Source organism: Denticeps clupeoides, chromosome 4 (genome assembly GCF_900700375.1).
Source record: "Denticeps clupeoides chromosome 4, fDenClu1.1, whole genome shotgun sequence".
In the NCBI taxonomy this organism is placed as follows: domain Eukaryota; kingdom Metazoa; phylum Chordata; class Actinopteri; order Clupeiformes; family Denticipitidae; genus Denticeps; species Denticeps clupeoides.
In genome coordinates, this window is record NC_041710.1 from 18,687,297 (window position 1) to 18,702,048 (window position 14,752).

At 43.5% G+C, this 14,752-nt stretch overlaps 1 protein-coding gene across 4 annotated transcripts in view; it reads left to right on the forward strand.

Moving 5' to 3' along the window:
* The window catches only part of fndc3ba (fibronectin type III domain containing 3Ba), a 97,113-nt gene that overhangs the window by 56,682 nt on the left and 25,679 nt on the right, over positions 1-14,752 (forward strand). For all 4 annotated transcript variants that reach the window (XM_028977408.1, XM_028977409.1, XM_028977410.1 and 1 more), the window contains 6 exons: positions 1,535-1,611; positions 4,215-4,446; positions 4,564-4,890; positions 12,421-12,479; positions 14,059-14,216; positions 14,416-14,475. In XM_028977408.1, the coding sequence (XP_028833241.1) occupies positions 1,535-1,611; positions 4,215-4,446; positions 4,564-4,890; positions 12,421-12,479; positions 14,059-14,216; positions 14,416-14,475 (913 nt within the window). The remainder of the gene's footprint in view (positions 1-1,534; positions 1,612-4,214; positions 4,447-4,563; positions 4,891-12,420; positions 12,480-14,058; positions 14,217-14,415; positions 14,476-14,752) is intronic.

Here is a 14,752-nt window from a genome sequence, read left to right on the forward strand (position 1 = left end):
GCAAGGGAGCCAGCGGGAAAGGGGAACAGTGGAAAAGTAAACACAGGTCCGGATTATCAGATTCTGGGCTGTACAGGAATATGCTGAGCTGAAGAGTTGCGTCTGCTTTCCGTCACGTCATTTTAACGACCACAGGGTTGTGACGGTTTGACCGGTGACTGCTGAGTCGGCTGATGGCTCTCAGTCGGGTGTTCTCAGTGGGAATGGAGGACACTGTATCTCAAGGAGACAGCAAGTTTCCTCCCCCCTGGGAGGTCTGCGAGGATCCAGGGCTCATGTTTACGTTGATGGTGCACAGGAGCTGAAGGAGGGCCTGGGTGGGAGTCGGGTGGATGAGCTAACGCACATGGCAATCCCATCAGGCAGGGAGAGAGAACGAGAGCGAGGGAGACAGCCAGAAAGACGGATTGATGGATGTGCGCACACAACCTGCACGTGTGAGGGACAGTTTCCATGGTGACAAGAAACAACATCAGTAAACCCCTCTCTGCCCACGGAGGCTGCAGTGATGGATGCTTGAGGGGCAGCCTGAGGGATACAAACTGTGGAAACAGTGGGGCTTGGATTGCTTTCCAGACGTGTTGTTTTGGGATTTATTCATTATTCGTGAACTGATGATCAGAAAAAAACATTCTGAATTATTACCAATCAGCCTTTTTTTTGTTTAAATTAACCCATTATACAATAACTGGTCCAGCGATTACAGTTTCATAATTTTTCACATTACCTAACAGGTGATCTCTAAATAACTTGAATTAATTGCTTCAACAACATTAATTATTGCAATTGTATCATTTATACATTTATATGGCCATGTGTGGAGTGAATTTTGTTGAGGTCTCACACCCCATTAGTGGGCTACTCCACAGCTCTGGTGATTTGGCAACAGGAGCTCAGAAAGAGCCATGCTCTCAATATTTCAGTGCTGCCCATGCAGTTTCATCAGCATCAGCAGATTCAGCAAAACATGCACCTCAAATTGGTCCACCACTAACAGGCCTTTCTCAGCGTATGGGCCATAAATCACCCCCTAATCTTGACACGCTTGTTTGGCATGGCGAGGCAGGTGATCTGAAATGATGGCTGGACATAACGATGAAGAAGGACGCATACGCACGACATCATGAAACAGGGGTTTAATACTTGATGAACAGTACAGGGAAGATATCCAGTAACAATTAACACTTAACAATGACGGAGAACAGACACAAACAGGGCAGCTTTATATGTTCATGCACAGGTGACATATGATCAGGAAACATTACAAAGGATGAACATGAAACTCTGGTCTGGATTCCAGACCCGGAGTAACCCCTTGACTGTGATTGGGTCATGCTGCTGGATATATTTACATGATATGTATATTTTCAACTTACAACTTGAAGTTATTTAGTTTGAAATTAGGTAATTAAGACAGATAAGTTTTTGGCATAATCATGCATCTTTGTAATGTCAACAAAATGTATGCGTGATCATGCCTGGCCAATCCCCCATATATCAGTAACTAACAGATTTTTTCAATCCATGTCTGCAGGTCCCGCAGAGGTTCCAATGATGTCACCCAACGGCTCAATCCCGCCCATCCACGTTCCTCCTGGATACATCTCCCAGGTGAGACACTTTTTTTTATTCCGGGAGAAAATGGTTTGTGTGGTGACCTCCACATCACACAGACACAGTCTTGAGATCATGTGCATGGTAGTTGACTTTCAACACTGTGTGATAGAATATTAAACAGCATGCAAAGATGTGATCAGTGTGAGTGTGTGCACTTCAGCAGTGAATGTGACTTTCTTTTCTGTCAAGTGCAAGACATCAGTTGCTCTTGTTATCCTGATAAATGTTGCGCAAAAGACGCTGCTTCTGAAATTATGTCTCTTGAAAGATCTGATATTTTCTCCATTTTATAAATCCCCATGACATCACTTTATCCCTAAAGCCTTTTTCCAGCACTCTGGAGGTGCGCCTGTCAGGTTTTTTATGTATTTTGTTGTTGTCTGGTTTGTAGGAGTTTCTTTAAGTGGCTTAGCATTTGGAATTCTTGGTTGACAAGCTTTTAACCTTGGTGTTGCCATATTAGGAAATATATTTCCAGCTACATATTTGCTGTTTCAGAGCTGGAGGTGGCAGTCCCTACACTGAAAATAGCTCATCCCTGGAAACCTCCTGGAAATTTATACTTTGCCCTATCTAGGCTGTTGTTGTTGATGCTTATTATTTAAGGTGCAATACAGGTAGCTGAAATCTCCTGAACTATGTTCTGAAGACCATAAACTGGGACATCTGTGTGCTTTTTGTGCGCCGCTCAAGTACTGCTCCAAACACAATCCAGCTCTCCGTGTTTTAGCATGGATGTGTGTTGTGAAGATAAAAGCCACAGGTTTTTTGTTGAATAGAGGCACAGAATGGGCTCTCTGCCCCCCTTGCTCATTCTGGTTTTGTGTTTCATGCCAGTCAGGTAAGTTCATATCCTCAGAGCCCTGGCCTTGATGATGACATTTCCCTGAAAGAGAAAACAAAAAGAAAAAGTGACGTGAAAAACACGTCAGAGTAAGAAAGAGAGAAGCCCATGTCATTTATCTTAGCTGTCCAGGGAGAGCCCCCTCCACCCCAGCAGTGCAGGAATCTGTTAATTGTCTGAAGGTCACTGAATTTGCGGCACGGCTGACGCGGCCCTGAACCCAGTGCCAGCTGGGAGCAGGATTGTGGTCACTCTTACCCAAGATCCAGGCCTCATGGAGAAAAACACCCTCAGCAGGGTCACCGGCCCCCTGACTGGGTGCCGAGATTCAGGGCATGAGAGGTAAATGGGCATGAAAGTTACATGGACCTGTATACTGCAGACAGACAGGTCTGACCAGGGACAGACTGATGCTTTGGTATTTATAGCTTTTCTTTTCGGTAATGTTAAAAAAATTATTCCTATTGAGTAGTTATGCGGTGAGTCAGTGCTAAAAGATAAAAGCCTTTTCAGGCAGAATGTCCCACAACGTAACACGAGCTGCTGGTTTATTACCATGTCATGGTGAGATGCTAAGATTTCATCTTTATTTACTTTTAAACTCTAGAAAGGTGAGTTGAGGCCTTTGTAATACTGTCACCCAATTCATCAAAAGCTGAATTTAAACTGTCATTCTCTCATGCCGAATATGCGAATAAGACCACAGGCTTTCTCTTAGCACTAACAAAACAAAATCAGGCCTGGACAGAGGGGTGAAGACGGAAGGAGAGAGGGGGTATTTGTGTCTGGATTGAACCCAGGCATTCACAGCTAGAGTTTTGAATGAGAGCCGAATGGAAAATGTCTGTAATAAAGGGTAAAGGCCCAGACAGCTGCTGTTGGCCCAAAACTGATCTTTATTTTCACATAAAAGTGAAAGGCTAAGGGTCTTTTTTTTTTACTTCATTTAGTCACTAATCCACTGTAAACACATTGCAGATGAAATCTGGTGGATTATATATTATATTCCCTTGGGGGCAGTATGATGAAATGTTATGACTTGATAATTTGTCACGATGGAATAATAAAGAACACTTCCAGTCATACTTTGCATTTGGTTCTCACAATTGGACACAATTGTCCCATAGGACACAGACAGTGCTATAATAACATTAATGGCAAGCAAAACATGAGACACCAAGAAGACAGACAGCACTAAACTAGTGAAATGAATAATGAAGGTGCAATTTAAAACAGTGCAAATACTACTAATTATTTTAATAATCGATTCATCTGTCAATTTTTTGGAATAATTGGAGAATCGAGAGAGAAAAAACAAGAAAAGCATTTATTTCCAACTCTTTATTCAAAAACAGAACTAAAATCTTTAGAAAAGGTTGCTCCTTGAGCTGTTATAATAAAATAAAAATGGACTAACACAAAAAACATATACATGTATGATTTACATCTGCCAAATATAGACTTTTTTTAAAATAATGTGCCTCCTGAGCTGCCAGAACAATAAATAATTTATGAAAACGAACAACACAAATCAGAAAATTTAACAGGATTTATTTGAATGTCAGAACTTGTTCTCTACACTACACTGCAGATGCACACACTCGCAGATGCACAAACTTTTGCAGACAAACACTCACAAACTCTCACACTGACACACACACACACTTACTCTCTACAATGCTATGTAACTACCACATGGTGAACACAAAGTGAAAAAAAAGCATCAATCTGTCTCTTCTTTTCCTGTCTGAAGGTGCTGGAGGACAACACGGGGGTTCGGAGAGTGGTGGTTACCCCTCAGTCTCCAGAGTGCTACCCACCCAGCTACTCTCCTGCCATCTCTCCCACTCACCACCTGCCACCATACATGGCACACCCCCACTTCATCCCTAACTCCCACACGCCCTTCTACCCACCTGTCAGCCCTGGGGACATTGCACCCCACCAATACTACCAGCACCCCCTCCCTCCCATGTATGGTGAAGGTAAGACACGCACTGTGATTTGTAGACAATGTTCATTCTTACTAACACATTGTTCATAATCAAACAACTACTGCTCTTGATCTTTTAATAATATGCAATATTCCTTTCATGCCTCAGAAATTATCCCACTCTATGGAATGAACTATATCGGCCGAGAGGAGCAGTACAACAAACCTCAACCCAAAAAGATGCCCAAGGAGCGGCAACTGGACCGCCAGAACCGCCTCAACAGCCCTCCCGCCTCTGTCTACAAGAACAACTTGGGCTGTGCCAACGTGTACAACGGATACAGCAAGAGCCACGGAGGCAGCCTTGGGGGCAGCGTGGGTGGAGTTGGAGGAGGCGGCGGTGGAGGCGGGGGAGGTGGAGGAGGCAGTCCTGGAGCAAAGAAGGCAGGGCGCGGATCACGGGGCAGCCCGAGGACCAGCGAGCCAGACGTTCAAGGTTAGCTCCATTACTGTGGCAACATAGGCTTTAATGCAGACTGAGGAAGAATGGTTTTAGGCTGTTCGGCACTGTAAAGATACCTTACACCTGCTCCTAGACTTGCATCCTTCCACCTCCAGGAAATCATTGTCCTCTCAGCCTTAATGGAAGAGGGACATGGAGGGAGTGAGGTTGGGGGGGTTGGAAAGGGAGTCGAGGATAAGGAGGTCAGGTTTGCCTGTGAAAACGACATAGTTGGAAGTTGGCACTGCACTATCATTTTTCCAGCACCCACAATGTAGCCCTTGTTGCCCAGGATGGGCCTCCGGTGAAAGCTCGCTCACATACCTGTGGAGTCACGTTTTCCCCATGAAGGGGCTCTTTGAGCAGAGCCTCAGACGACACATGGGCCTTATCAAGTCCCCTATCATGACATTTGCAGGACCCATCTCGTCAAACCAGACTTGGATTGCCCCTCCAGTGTATATTTTTCCTCAAAAAGTTTATTTTATTCAGTCTCACTTCATCATAATGTCACTCAACAGTCGCACCATGTTGGATCATTAAACTGTACACCTGCGCTACTGAAAACTCTAGTCTCTGCTGTTCTCAAGGCTAAATGGCTGTAATGCACAAAGGATCAGTGAGCTCCCCTAAACAAGAAAAAAGTCCAAAATATCGCTAGAGATAAACACATTATTGGCCTCTGGGTTCATTGTCTGCTGCTGAAAGGAAGAATGGGAAAATGACCCTTGCGTTTGTGCCTGAGCTCTGGCCACACGTTCCTTAGCATCATCTGTTTCTTTGGAAGAACGTTTGTTCTTGTAAACTGGAGAATTTTTCCATTGCTTTTTGGTGGGTAGTTCTTGTCTAACGGTGTAGTGACATCATGGAAACTTCATGTTTGAAAGTGCCTGCTGAGTATACTTCTTTGAACCATTTTTGATCGGTTAAAAAGCCAAACTAGCATTCTTGTGTGGTTGTAACCATACAACCATGTGGTACTTACAAACACACACACACATGCTGGTAGAGGGTGCTGGATCTAAGCCAAAGCTATGGCTCCATCTGAGTCTTCAATTGCAAATGAGTTGTTTCTTTGTAATTATAGTCTTTTGAAAGTATGTTTGAAAGTACAGCTTTCTCCCTGTTTGTACAGAGACAGAAGAAAGTCTCTTAGACAAGTAAAGAACTTGATTCACTCTTTTTATGCCTCCTTTGAGGGGTTGATTGAATGGGCATTAGAGTCTCCCACTTTTTACAGCGTGGGAGGACTCCACCAGCTGGTCCCTGGTTGGCTCCCATCGCTCACTCTCCGTCATAGAACTGTACACAGACAGACTTAGACAAATCTTTTGGAATGGCAGGCAAAGTTAATTAGGTTAAAGGTCACACGATGTGCCAGGTCTGTACACAGCGTGACCAGGTGTCCTGCTGTACTCTGTTGTACTGTACAGCGTTTCAACCCGCATAGTCACACATGTTGTGATACTATCCTGCATTTTCATTGGCAATCGACTCTGTTCCCTGTTTAGCAGCTTTTCATACATTGGTACTTTCTACTTCCATTATTAATAAGCATTAGTGAATAAATGCAGTTTGCTTTTCCACCTGTCTGTGGACTGTGTTGAATCTCGTCTCAGAGCCATGTCTACTTGTTGCAGAGCAGAATCCAATAGCACCATGTGACACCAGAACTCCGAATAGCCTCAGAAAAAAAATTAAATGAGGTAGAATGCACTTCACATATTCACTCATCAAGGCATTGGATATCTCTGGAGTTCCTAATCTGTCCACTTAAGAGCACAAAGCAAGCTATAAATCAAATAGTTCCAGAACTGATCCCTTCATCGATGGTAACTTGAAAGCATGTTGTAAGTCGCTCTGGATAAGGGCATCTGCCAAATGCCTTAAATGTAAATAGTCGTCAGAATAAAATCAGTGTGCACACCCACAACAACTCTTGCACGACAGCTCCTTTGTACTCAGTCATTTACAACTGACCACGTGTTATTCAAGTTCTGTTGTGGCTAAATTAACTTGCACGATTAAGATATGTCAAATTTAACTTTGACATGCTCAAACACTTGTATGTATTTGCTCTATGGTTTAGCAGGAGTGCTATGTTAGAGTGGAGTTTGAGTGCATCTGATAGAGTCTGTCTGTGTTTTTTCGTCCCTTAAAATGCTGGAAGCTTCTGTGTGCCTCAGGTAGAGGATAAATGGTTGGCCAGCTGTTCTCGCTTTCTCTGTTGATCCCGATGTTGACATTCAGGCCTGTGCCGTCCATATGGCTCCACATCAGGAACAGATGTGGCATGTCTCTTTCGCCATCTTGGCTCTGCATAACTGATGATGCGGCAGCATCGCAATCTCTCCCCTCTGTTATCTTCCAGCTTGCTGTGGCTCCATGAGGTTTCATGCCAGCAAAAAGCACAATGAAGCAATAATACACCCTGACGCAACGCTGCGTAATCTGATCATATGAGAATTTTTTCAAGCTTAACAGGGTAACACGACCCTCCTTCTCATCGGAGATGACCCCCTGGCGACCCTACTGTAGTCATCGACAGCTAGCACGAAAGATCTCGTCCCATGCCTCGCCTTGCTTCCAGCTAAAATATGAACTGTGTCTCCCCCCCAAAAAAATAACTTGCTATACAACAACGCTTCGATAAAAGTATTAAAATAGACCAAGGCTTGGCTCCGTCCTCATTAGCTTGCCAAGATCAACAGTCTTTTTTTAGTCTTTGTGGAAACTCCCTTCTTGGACCTTTCAGGCCCAACACACAAAGGCCACTCGCTCCAGCGAAAATGAGGATCAAGCGGGTTTTTAACATCATACCATCCATGAACAAATTGTCCAATGGTAACGAAATGTGTTCCTCACAGGACCATGGCACAGTTTGCAGACAGGATCGGGTCAAAGGCCTGAAGGAAGAAGTTTTTGCTTAGGCAACAGCACTCCATGGCTTGGCATTACACTGTTTACTTAGAAACATACCCGTGCCGACGCCTTCCAAGTTCTTCTCATTCCCAGTCATTCCACCACCACCCCCAGTTCTTTTCCTCACCATTCTTTCCAGTTGTGTTCCGGGAACTGCAGTGGTGGCATTATTGGCCTCAAATGCCACATGCAGTGACAAGTCTGAAGAGGGCCAGAAAACTGACGTATCGATTGTAATGGCAAATTTCGGAAGAATTGCTGTTGACAGCTGAGTGGGAAACATTGTTCCTGCTGAAAACTTCAGCATGTCTGTTGTTTGCAGCTGACTGGCGACTGTGGAATCCCTTTTTGAAGTTGAATGTTTTTTTCTGGTATGCTCCCTTACTAAGGAATGAATGGTAGGTGAGACCCGCTTGTTCCCCTCAACCCTTTGATCAAAGCCATAAACAATCCTGGAATAGGAGGAAATTACCAGAACATCTGGAGTTCTGGTGTTTCTAAATGTCATGTGCTTGAGTGTGGAGTGAAAGCTCCGATGCCTCAGAACAAAGGCCATCTGAGGGAACAGTTTTATTGTTTCAAGGGCAGGGGTCATTATAAATGTTTGGAAGGATGTTAGTACTTTAGGACCTTGATGATCCACCACTTGCTGGAACAGCATGATTTGGACCTGGTCTGCATTTGACTCTCTTAGGAATGTGTGATTGTTGTCCTCACATAGGTCAATGCAAAAATCTAGATCAGCAGAAGGGCATTTGTCCTTTACATTTTTGGTCAAACCCTTTGGTCTTTCTTCTTGTTACCAGCTAGTTTTGGAGTTGGATCAGGTATGGTGGCGCATAGAACCCTACTGTGCCTAGGGTTCTTTTGAATTTGGAGGACAGTGGAAGCATAGAGAGGGGTGTGACTGGTTCTCATGGAAGGGATCGCTCAGGTTTTTGTGAGGGAGAAATTAGAGAAGCCAGCTGTTGAACAGATGGAATGACAGCTATGTGGAGATTAAATCTCTTTCTCTTTCTCTGTTTCTCTCTTTTTATGTGTCTGCATCCCTTTTTTTATATATATATATATGTGTGTGTGTGTGTGTGTGTGTGTGAGTAAATCTGTTTGTCTGTTTCATTTAGTCTGTTACTTCTGAATTTGTAATTGAGGGAAATGTCTACGTTACGTGCAGTGCTGCTACATTAGTCAGACCTGTGTAATGTGCAGGGTTCTTACGGTTATTAAAAACTTGGAAAGTCCAACAATTTGAAAAGAGAATTTTCCAGGTCTTTGGAATATGAAATAAACAAACACATTTATTTGAAATCTGAGGGATACGTGAATGTATAACGAAGTACATCCAGTATATACGAAGAACTGTGCGAGAAACATTTTTCTACGTTTACAACTACAATCTTTACAACTAGCGCAGGTCTATAGTATGGTCAAGCCTTAGAGTAATTGAAAAGACGTGGAAAAGTAATTTCAATTCTTTTGTAGAGATGCGTAAGAACCCTGAATGTGTTAACAGTTCATTTTAACCATCTTTGACTCTGTTTGTTTTGATAATTTCACATCAATTGATTTGAATAAACAGGGGTTTCAAAGATTTATTCTTTTCATGTTTATGCCTCACATGAATCTCAACAATCATGTTTACTGGTCGTGTCCACAAAGGTAACCTCTAGGTAGGCAGCTTTTGCTGGAGGACTATTATTTTCGGTGCAGTGCAGAGCGTGTTTATATGGACACGCTCAAAGGTGCCGAGGCAGACATTCACAAAAGCCTCCCCTCTTCCACATGAATACCCCAGGGAGGCTTTTATGTTAAAACAAACCAACAAGCGTCTCTCCTGGAGGAACTTCAGACTGTGAAAGTGTGTTTATGTCTGCCTGATCACGGCGCTCGATAGCTGCGACCTACTTTCCCCTCAGACAGAGCCCACATGTGTCATGTGTGGCGCTATGTTTAGACGATGTAGGGTTGCTCAGCTCGCCCACAAGCCGCTGTCGTCTTGAAGTCCTCAGTCAGCCGGTACAAGGACCGACGAGGTCCTGCACCCACCCTTCGTCTTCACCCTCTTATTCGTCACTCCTACCGCGTCCCCTTGTTTTTGACGTTTTCATTATTCTCTCCACGAACGCTAGAACTTGAGGCTGGTGACAGAGAGGCAGGTGTGACAGGAGGAGATGGATGCTAACAATGGATGTACGGTTCTTCCAATATATATACCCTCATTTGGTGGTTTTACGGTGGTGATGAACATCACTCCTAAATACATCATGAGTGTCTGGTTGATTTGCGGACCAGAGGTCATAATTCATTTTTAATTTTCACCGCTTTCATTAGGATCAGAGTGTTTCAGTAGAGGGCAAAGGTTATGTCGGATGGGACAAACCATCAAAATGATCTCACTGTGTATGAGTTAGGGATGCCCCTGACATCAGATATCTGGTGTGGAGCCTAGTGTGACCTTGCCAACTCGTCACAGACTCAAATCAGGCTACAGATTGTACCTAGCATTCAACATATCTGATGAATCACAGACAACCTACAGCCAATCAGAGTGCAGAGCATTTTTATTTGTCCTCGTATTTAGATCTCCTGTTTCACCAGAGGGTCACATCTTTGCAGAGGGTGATTTCTTGTACATCTTTTGGTAAGTTGAGGGTGAATGATTGTGTAATCTGCCTTCAGTCATGTAATATAGCTTGAAGGACTGCATCCATGCGGTCTTTTTTTAATCCTCTGTACTTGACGCTGAGACACACTGAAGGTGTCTGCCACATCAGCAGTGGATCTGCTCTTCAGCCTCTTGATAATCAACACTTTAGTGAATCTAAGGCATGTTTACAGAGGTCTAGTTGCAGTTGATGTGAAGGTCTAGTGAAGGTCTGGGCTTCTTTTTATACACACCTGACACCTACGTGATCCATTATTAGTCACAGGTGAAGCTCATATGACAAGATGACAACACTTATGTCTTTGCAAAAATTAACTCAATGGGCTTTACCAAACTTTGAATATTAGAATACTTTTTGACAGTTTCGTTTTGCACTAAAACATTATTACAAAAGCTGTTGGCAATAAAACGAGCCGTTTCTTGTACAATCCAATACAAGGGCAGTAGAGTTCAGTAGTGATGAAAGAGCCAGTGCGTAACATATTCACTATCCATATTTATAGGTAGTAATTCTCTTGGATGCGCAGACACGTTTGGTCCAGTAATATTTCCAGACATGTTTAGTGGTGTGTGTCACAATCTTTTTCAAATCAATGAGGAGTCAGCTCTTGTTTTTGGAAAAGGTCTGAGTTCTTCTAGTTTTACATAAGTTATGGGGGCCTTTCCTTGAGCTGAGATTAGAAGGGCAGGTCCTTGCACCTTCTGTAGACTGTATGAGCTCCCTGAGGCATTTCCACCCTAGAACTGAAGACAGGAGTAATGTGAGGAACAAGAGCAGGTACACACACACACACACACAGACGTCACGGGCACATCTGTACTGTACATTACCCTCCTGCACGTATCACACCTGTGTCTGTGCTCCCCATATCACACCACCACCCCCACATTTACCGTTTACTCCCCCAAATTCGGGTCGTGCTGAGAGGTGACCTCATCGCGGCAGTGAGTCACCAGCTGGACCTTGGTGCTCTTCTCAGCACTATGTCTGACACAGAATTGCAGGGATACACAAACACACACAGACACACACACACACACACATACTTTTTCCTTCATCAGCAAGATAGGCTACTCTGGAAAAAATGAGAGGGAAATAAGTGAATGCTGAGAAAACAGAGGCCTTGAGGCACTTAAGTTTGTATCTAAAGCTGTTTTTTTTTTTTTTTTTTTTTTTAAGATTTTGAAGATGGAAAAAGTGTGTGTGCTTGTGTGTGTGTTTTCGAGAGACCTGAGCCCCCCCCCCTTTATCCTTCCTTGTAATTTACCGTATCCAGGCTCAGAGTGGGAGGGATAGAGAAGAGAGGAGAGAGTTAGAGGGAGACCCCAGGCTCTAATGTGGAAAGCAGCCCTGCTGAGGAAAGGCACTGCTGTGGGATCAGGCTCTAGGCCCCTGGGTCCTGCTGTGGAAATCCTAAATCATTTTCGAGATATTCAGCCCGTGGCGTTCGGCTGGGTTAAAGGGGGGTCTCGCTCCCTCTGTGCTTCTTGTTGAGTGTCATACCTCTCTGTTGTCTAATCCATGTGATGAACAGCAGAGAAGAGTGCTGTCAGTCCGTAACAGACTAATCCTCTGCTTTAGCGGCATTAGGTAATTTACCACTTCTTTCCAGTGGACAGCTCAGCTGCACTAGGGGAGGTTTCCAGGGGAGTTTTGCAGTGAAAAAGAGGTGGGGGGAACAAGAGAAAAGAAAAACAGCCCACATGCCAATGCCTTGTCTCAGTATTGTTTGACATTGTTTCTCATGTTTGTGCATATAGTGTAGTTGCATCATCTGCAGATCTGAAAAAAATAATATTTCAAAACCAGTGGCACTTACTTTTACGTATTGATTCATGGCTAGAGTTTGATCTGGTGACCTGTTTCATTTTTACTTTTTCACCCTCTAGTGGCCAGTGGTTGACTGAAATTCTTCTTTCTTTATCATTTTATGCAGATCATGACTCAGAAACCAAGAGAGTTCAAGACATACTTTCTGGAATGGACAAACCACAGGTCAGTCTGTAATACGCACTTTGTGTTGAACTTGTGAGACATGACAAAACAACACATTCATTTTTTTTATGCATATAAAAATATTTTTGTCTGTGTGATAAATAGCGTCTTAATAATTGTAACAGAATTCTCTACATCAATGCAAAATAAAATTTGTTTTTATTATCATTAATAAGGGGCAGTGGTGGTCTAGCGGTTAAGGAAGCGACCCCGTAATCAGAAGGTTGCTGGTTTGAATCCTGATCCGCAAAGGTGCCACTGAGCACAACCACCGTCCCCACACACTGCTCCCCGGGCGCCTGTCATGGCTGCCCACTGCTCACCTAGGGTGATGGGTTAAAAGCAGAGGACACATCTTGATGCACGTGTGATGTGCTGCAGTGTTTCACAATGACAATCACCTTACTTTCATTTTCATTATCATTATTGATATTCAAAATAACGTATTCTTATATTAATAATTTGAACAGAACATTACATGTACGTTATTGATAATTCACTGTATCTGTGGCACAAAGTAGATTAAATTCCATTCAGATTGATTTACATTAAAATGACAAACCTCAATACAGCTAAGGGCCATCATGAAGGCTCTCATATGGTTTGTGGCTGCAGGGATTCAAGCCCCTTAAAATGCTCCCCTCAAAAAGAATAGCTGGTTTAGTGTTTCTTCTGTGCCTCTTTGTTGCTCCTTATTCACTCTTGGTGTTGCACATTTTATCCACATGGTGGCAATGTTGTATCTTGTATACCCTGCGCTTTTTATGGAGTCTGCAGGGGACCTCACAGCAGTCGCTATTGTTCAACTTATTAAACAGGCCTATTGACTTTTGCATGTGTGGCTCTTTCCCTTTTACACGTTGGACTTTTGAACTGCTGTTGTTTTACTGATTATCATTTGTTATCCTTTCGTTTGGCATCACACAAATTCAGATTTGTCCTTATAAATACAGATGAGCACAGACAGTAATACAATCTGGCTATTTGTTGTGTGCGTGTGCGTGTGTGTTTGTAATAAGGTAATACGACCTGCTGCCACTTTTTTCTGTTTTGAGAACAGAAATTAAAAGTGTTGGGAAAGTGAAGTGAGTGAAATGTTGAACGATTGGAGGAGCAGATGAAAGACTGTCTGAGCAGTATAACATTTAAAAAAAAGGCCAACTTTTCACAACTATCACACTGGTGCATGGAGGAAGAAATCATTTCTGAAATTCAGCTGACAGGAAAGAGAAGAGACTCTCGCAGATGCCATATTGGCTGTGATATCACTTCAATTTGAACAAATGTGTTCAGGAGAAAAAGTCTCTCACACACACACACACACATCCAGCCTCTTGCTGAATTGAATTCAGGTTCTGATTGGCTGGCTGAGTGAGTGTTAGACCATGTCTGTGTATGGTGTAATGATCCTGCTCTCCTCCCTGGTCCATCTGATGAAAATGATGCGGATGTGACATTTTTCATTCCCACATGGCCACTTCCTTGAAATGTTTGTGTGCGTTACTGAAAAAAATCATTCGACAAACAGAATACATAAATATAGGCAATACGTGAACCTTATACTACAAATTGTCCCCAGGTTACTAACATCCAAGCCAGAGCAGCTCGCCTCGTGTGGGCTCCCCCTGCAGGCCTGGTGAATAAGGACAGGCACAGCAACGGTCACGCTTTCTCCTGCACCTATGAGGTCACGTTGTCAGACAAGGGACGGGACGGCAAGTACCGCCTCATCTACAGGTAAGACACCCTCATGTGATCGTGGGCTGGAAGACAGGTTTATGACTATTAATCATAATGCTCTCATTATTTTATCCTCCTGCTGACATGTAATGAATGTGATGACATGAATGCGTCACACGGTTAAAATGTAATTGATGCTGGCTAGCGATGCTATGTTTGATTTATCACAGCACCACTTTCTGTCTTCTTTTTAAAGTGGAGAAGAATTGGAGTGTAACCTGGAAGATCTAAGACCAGCAACTGATTACCATGTACGGTAAGGACACGGCAAATGCCCATTGGCATCTTCCTCTGTTAACATGCCCTCGGAGAACATGGCAAAAAGTTTTGGTTTTAATGAATGATTCCTTGACTCTGGGTGACCAGACGTCCTCTTTCCCCCCAGACATGTTGGGATTTTAGAGCTGCACGGATGGGTTTCTCACCCGCTCGTGCTGGTTCAATTACAGATGACGCCAGCATTGTCCAGCAGGCCTTCATTATACTTGAGGGAGAGACATTCTCTCAAAATGTGTGTGTGTGTGTTCATATGT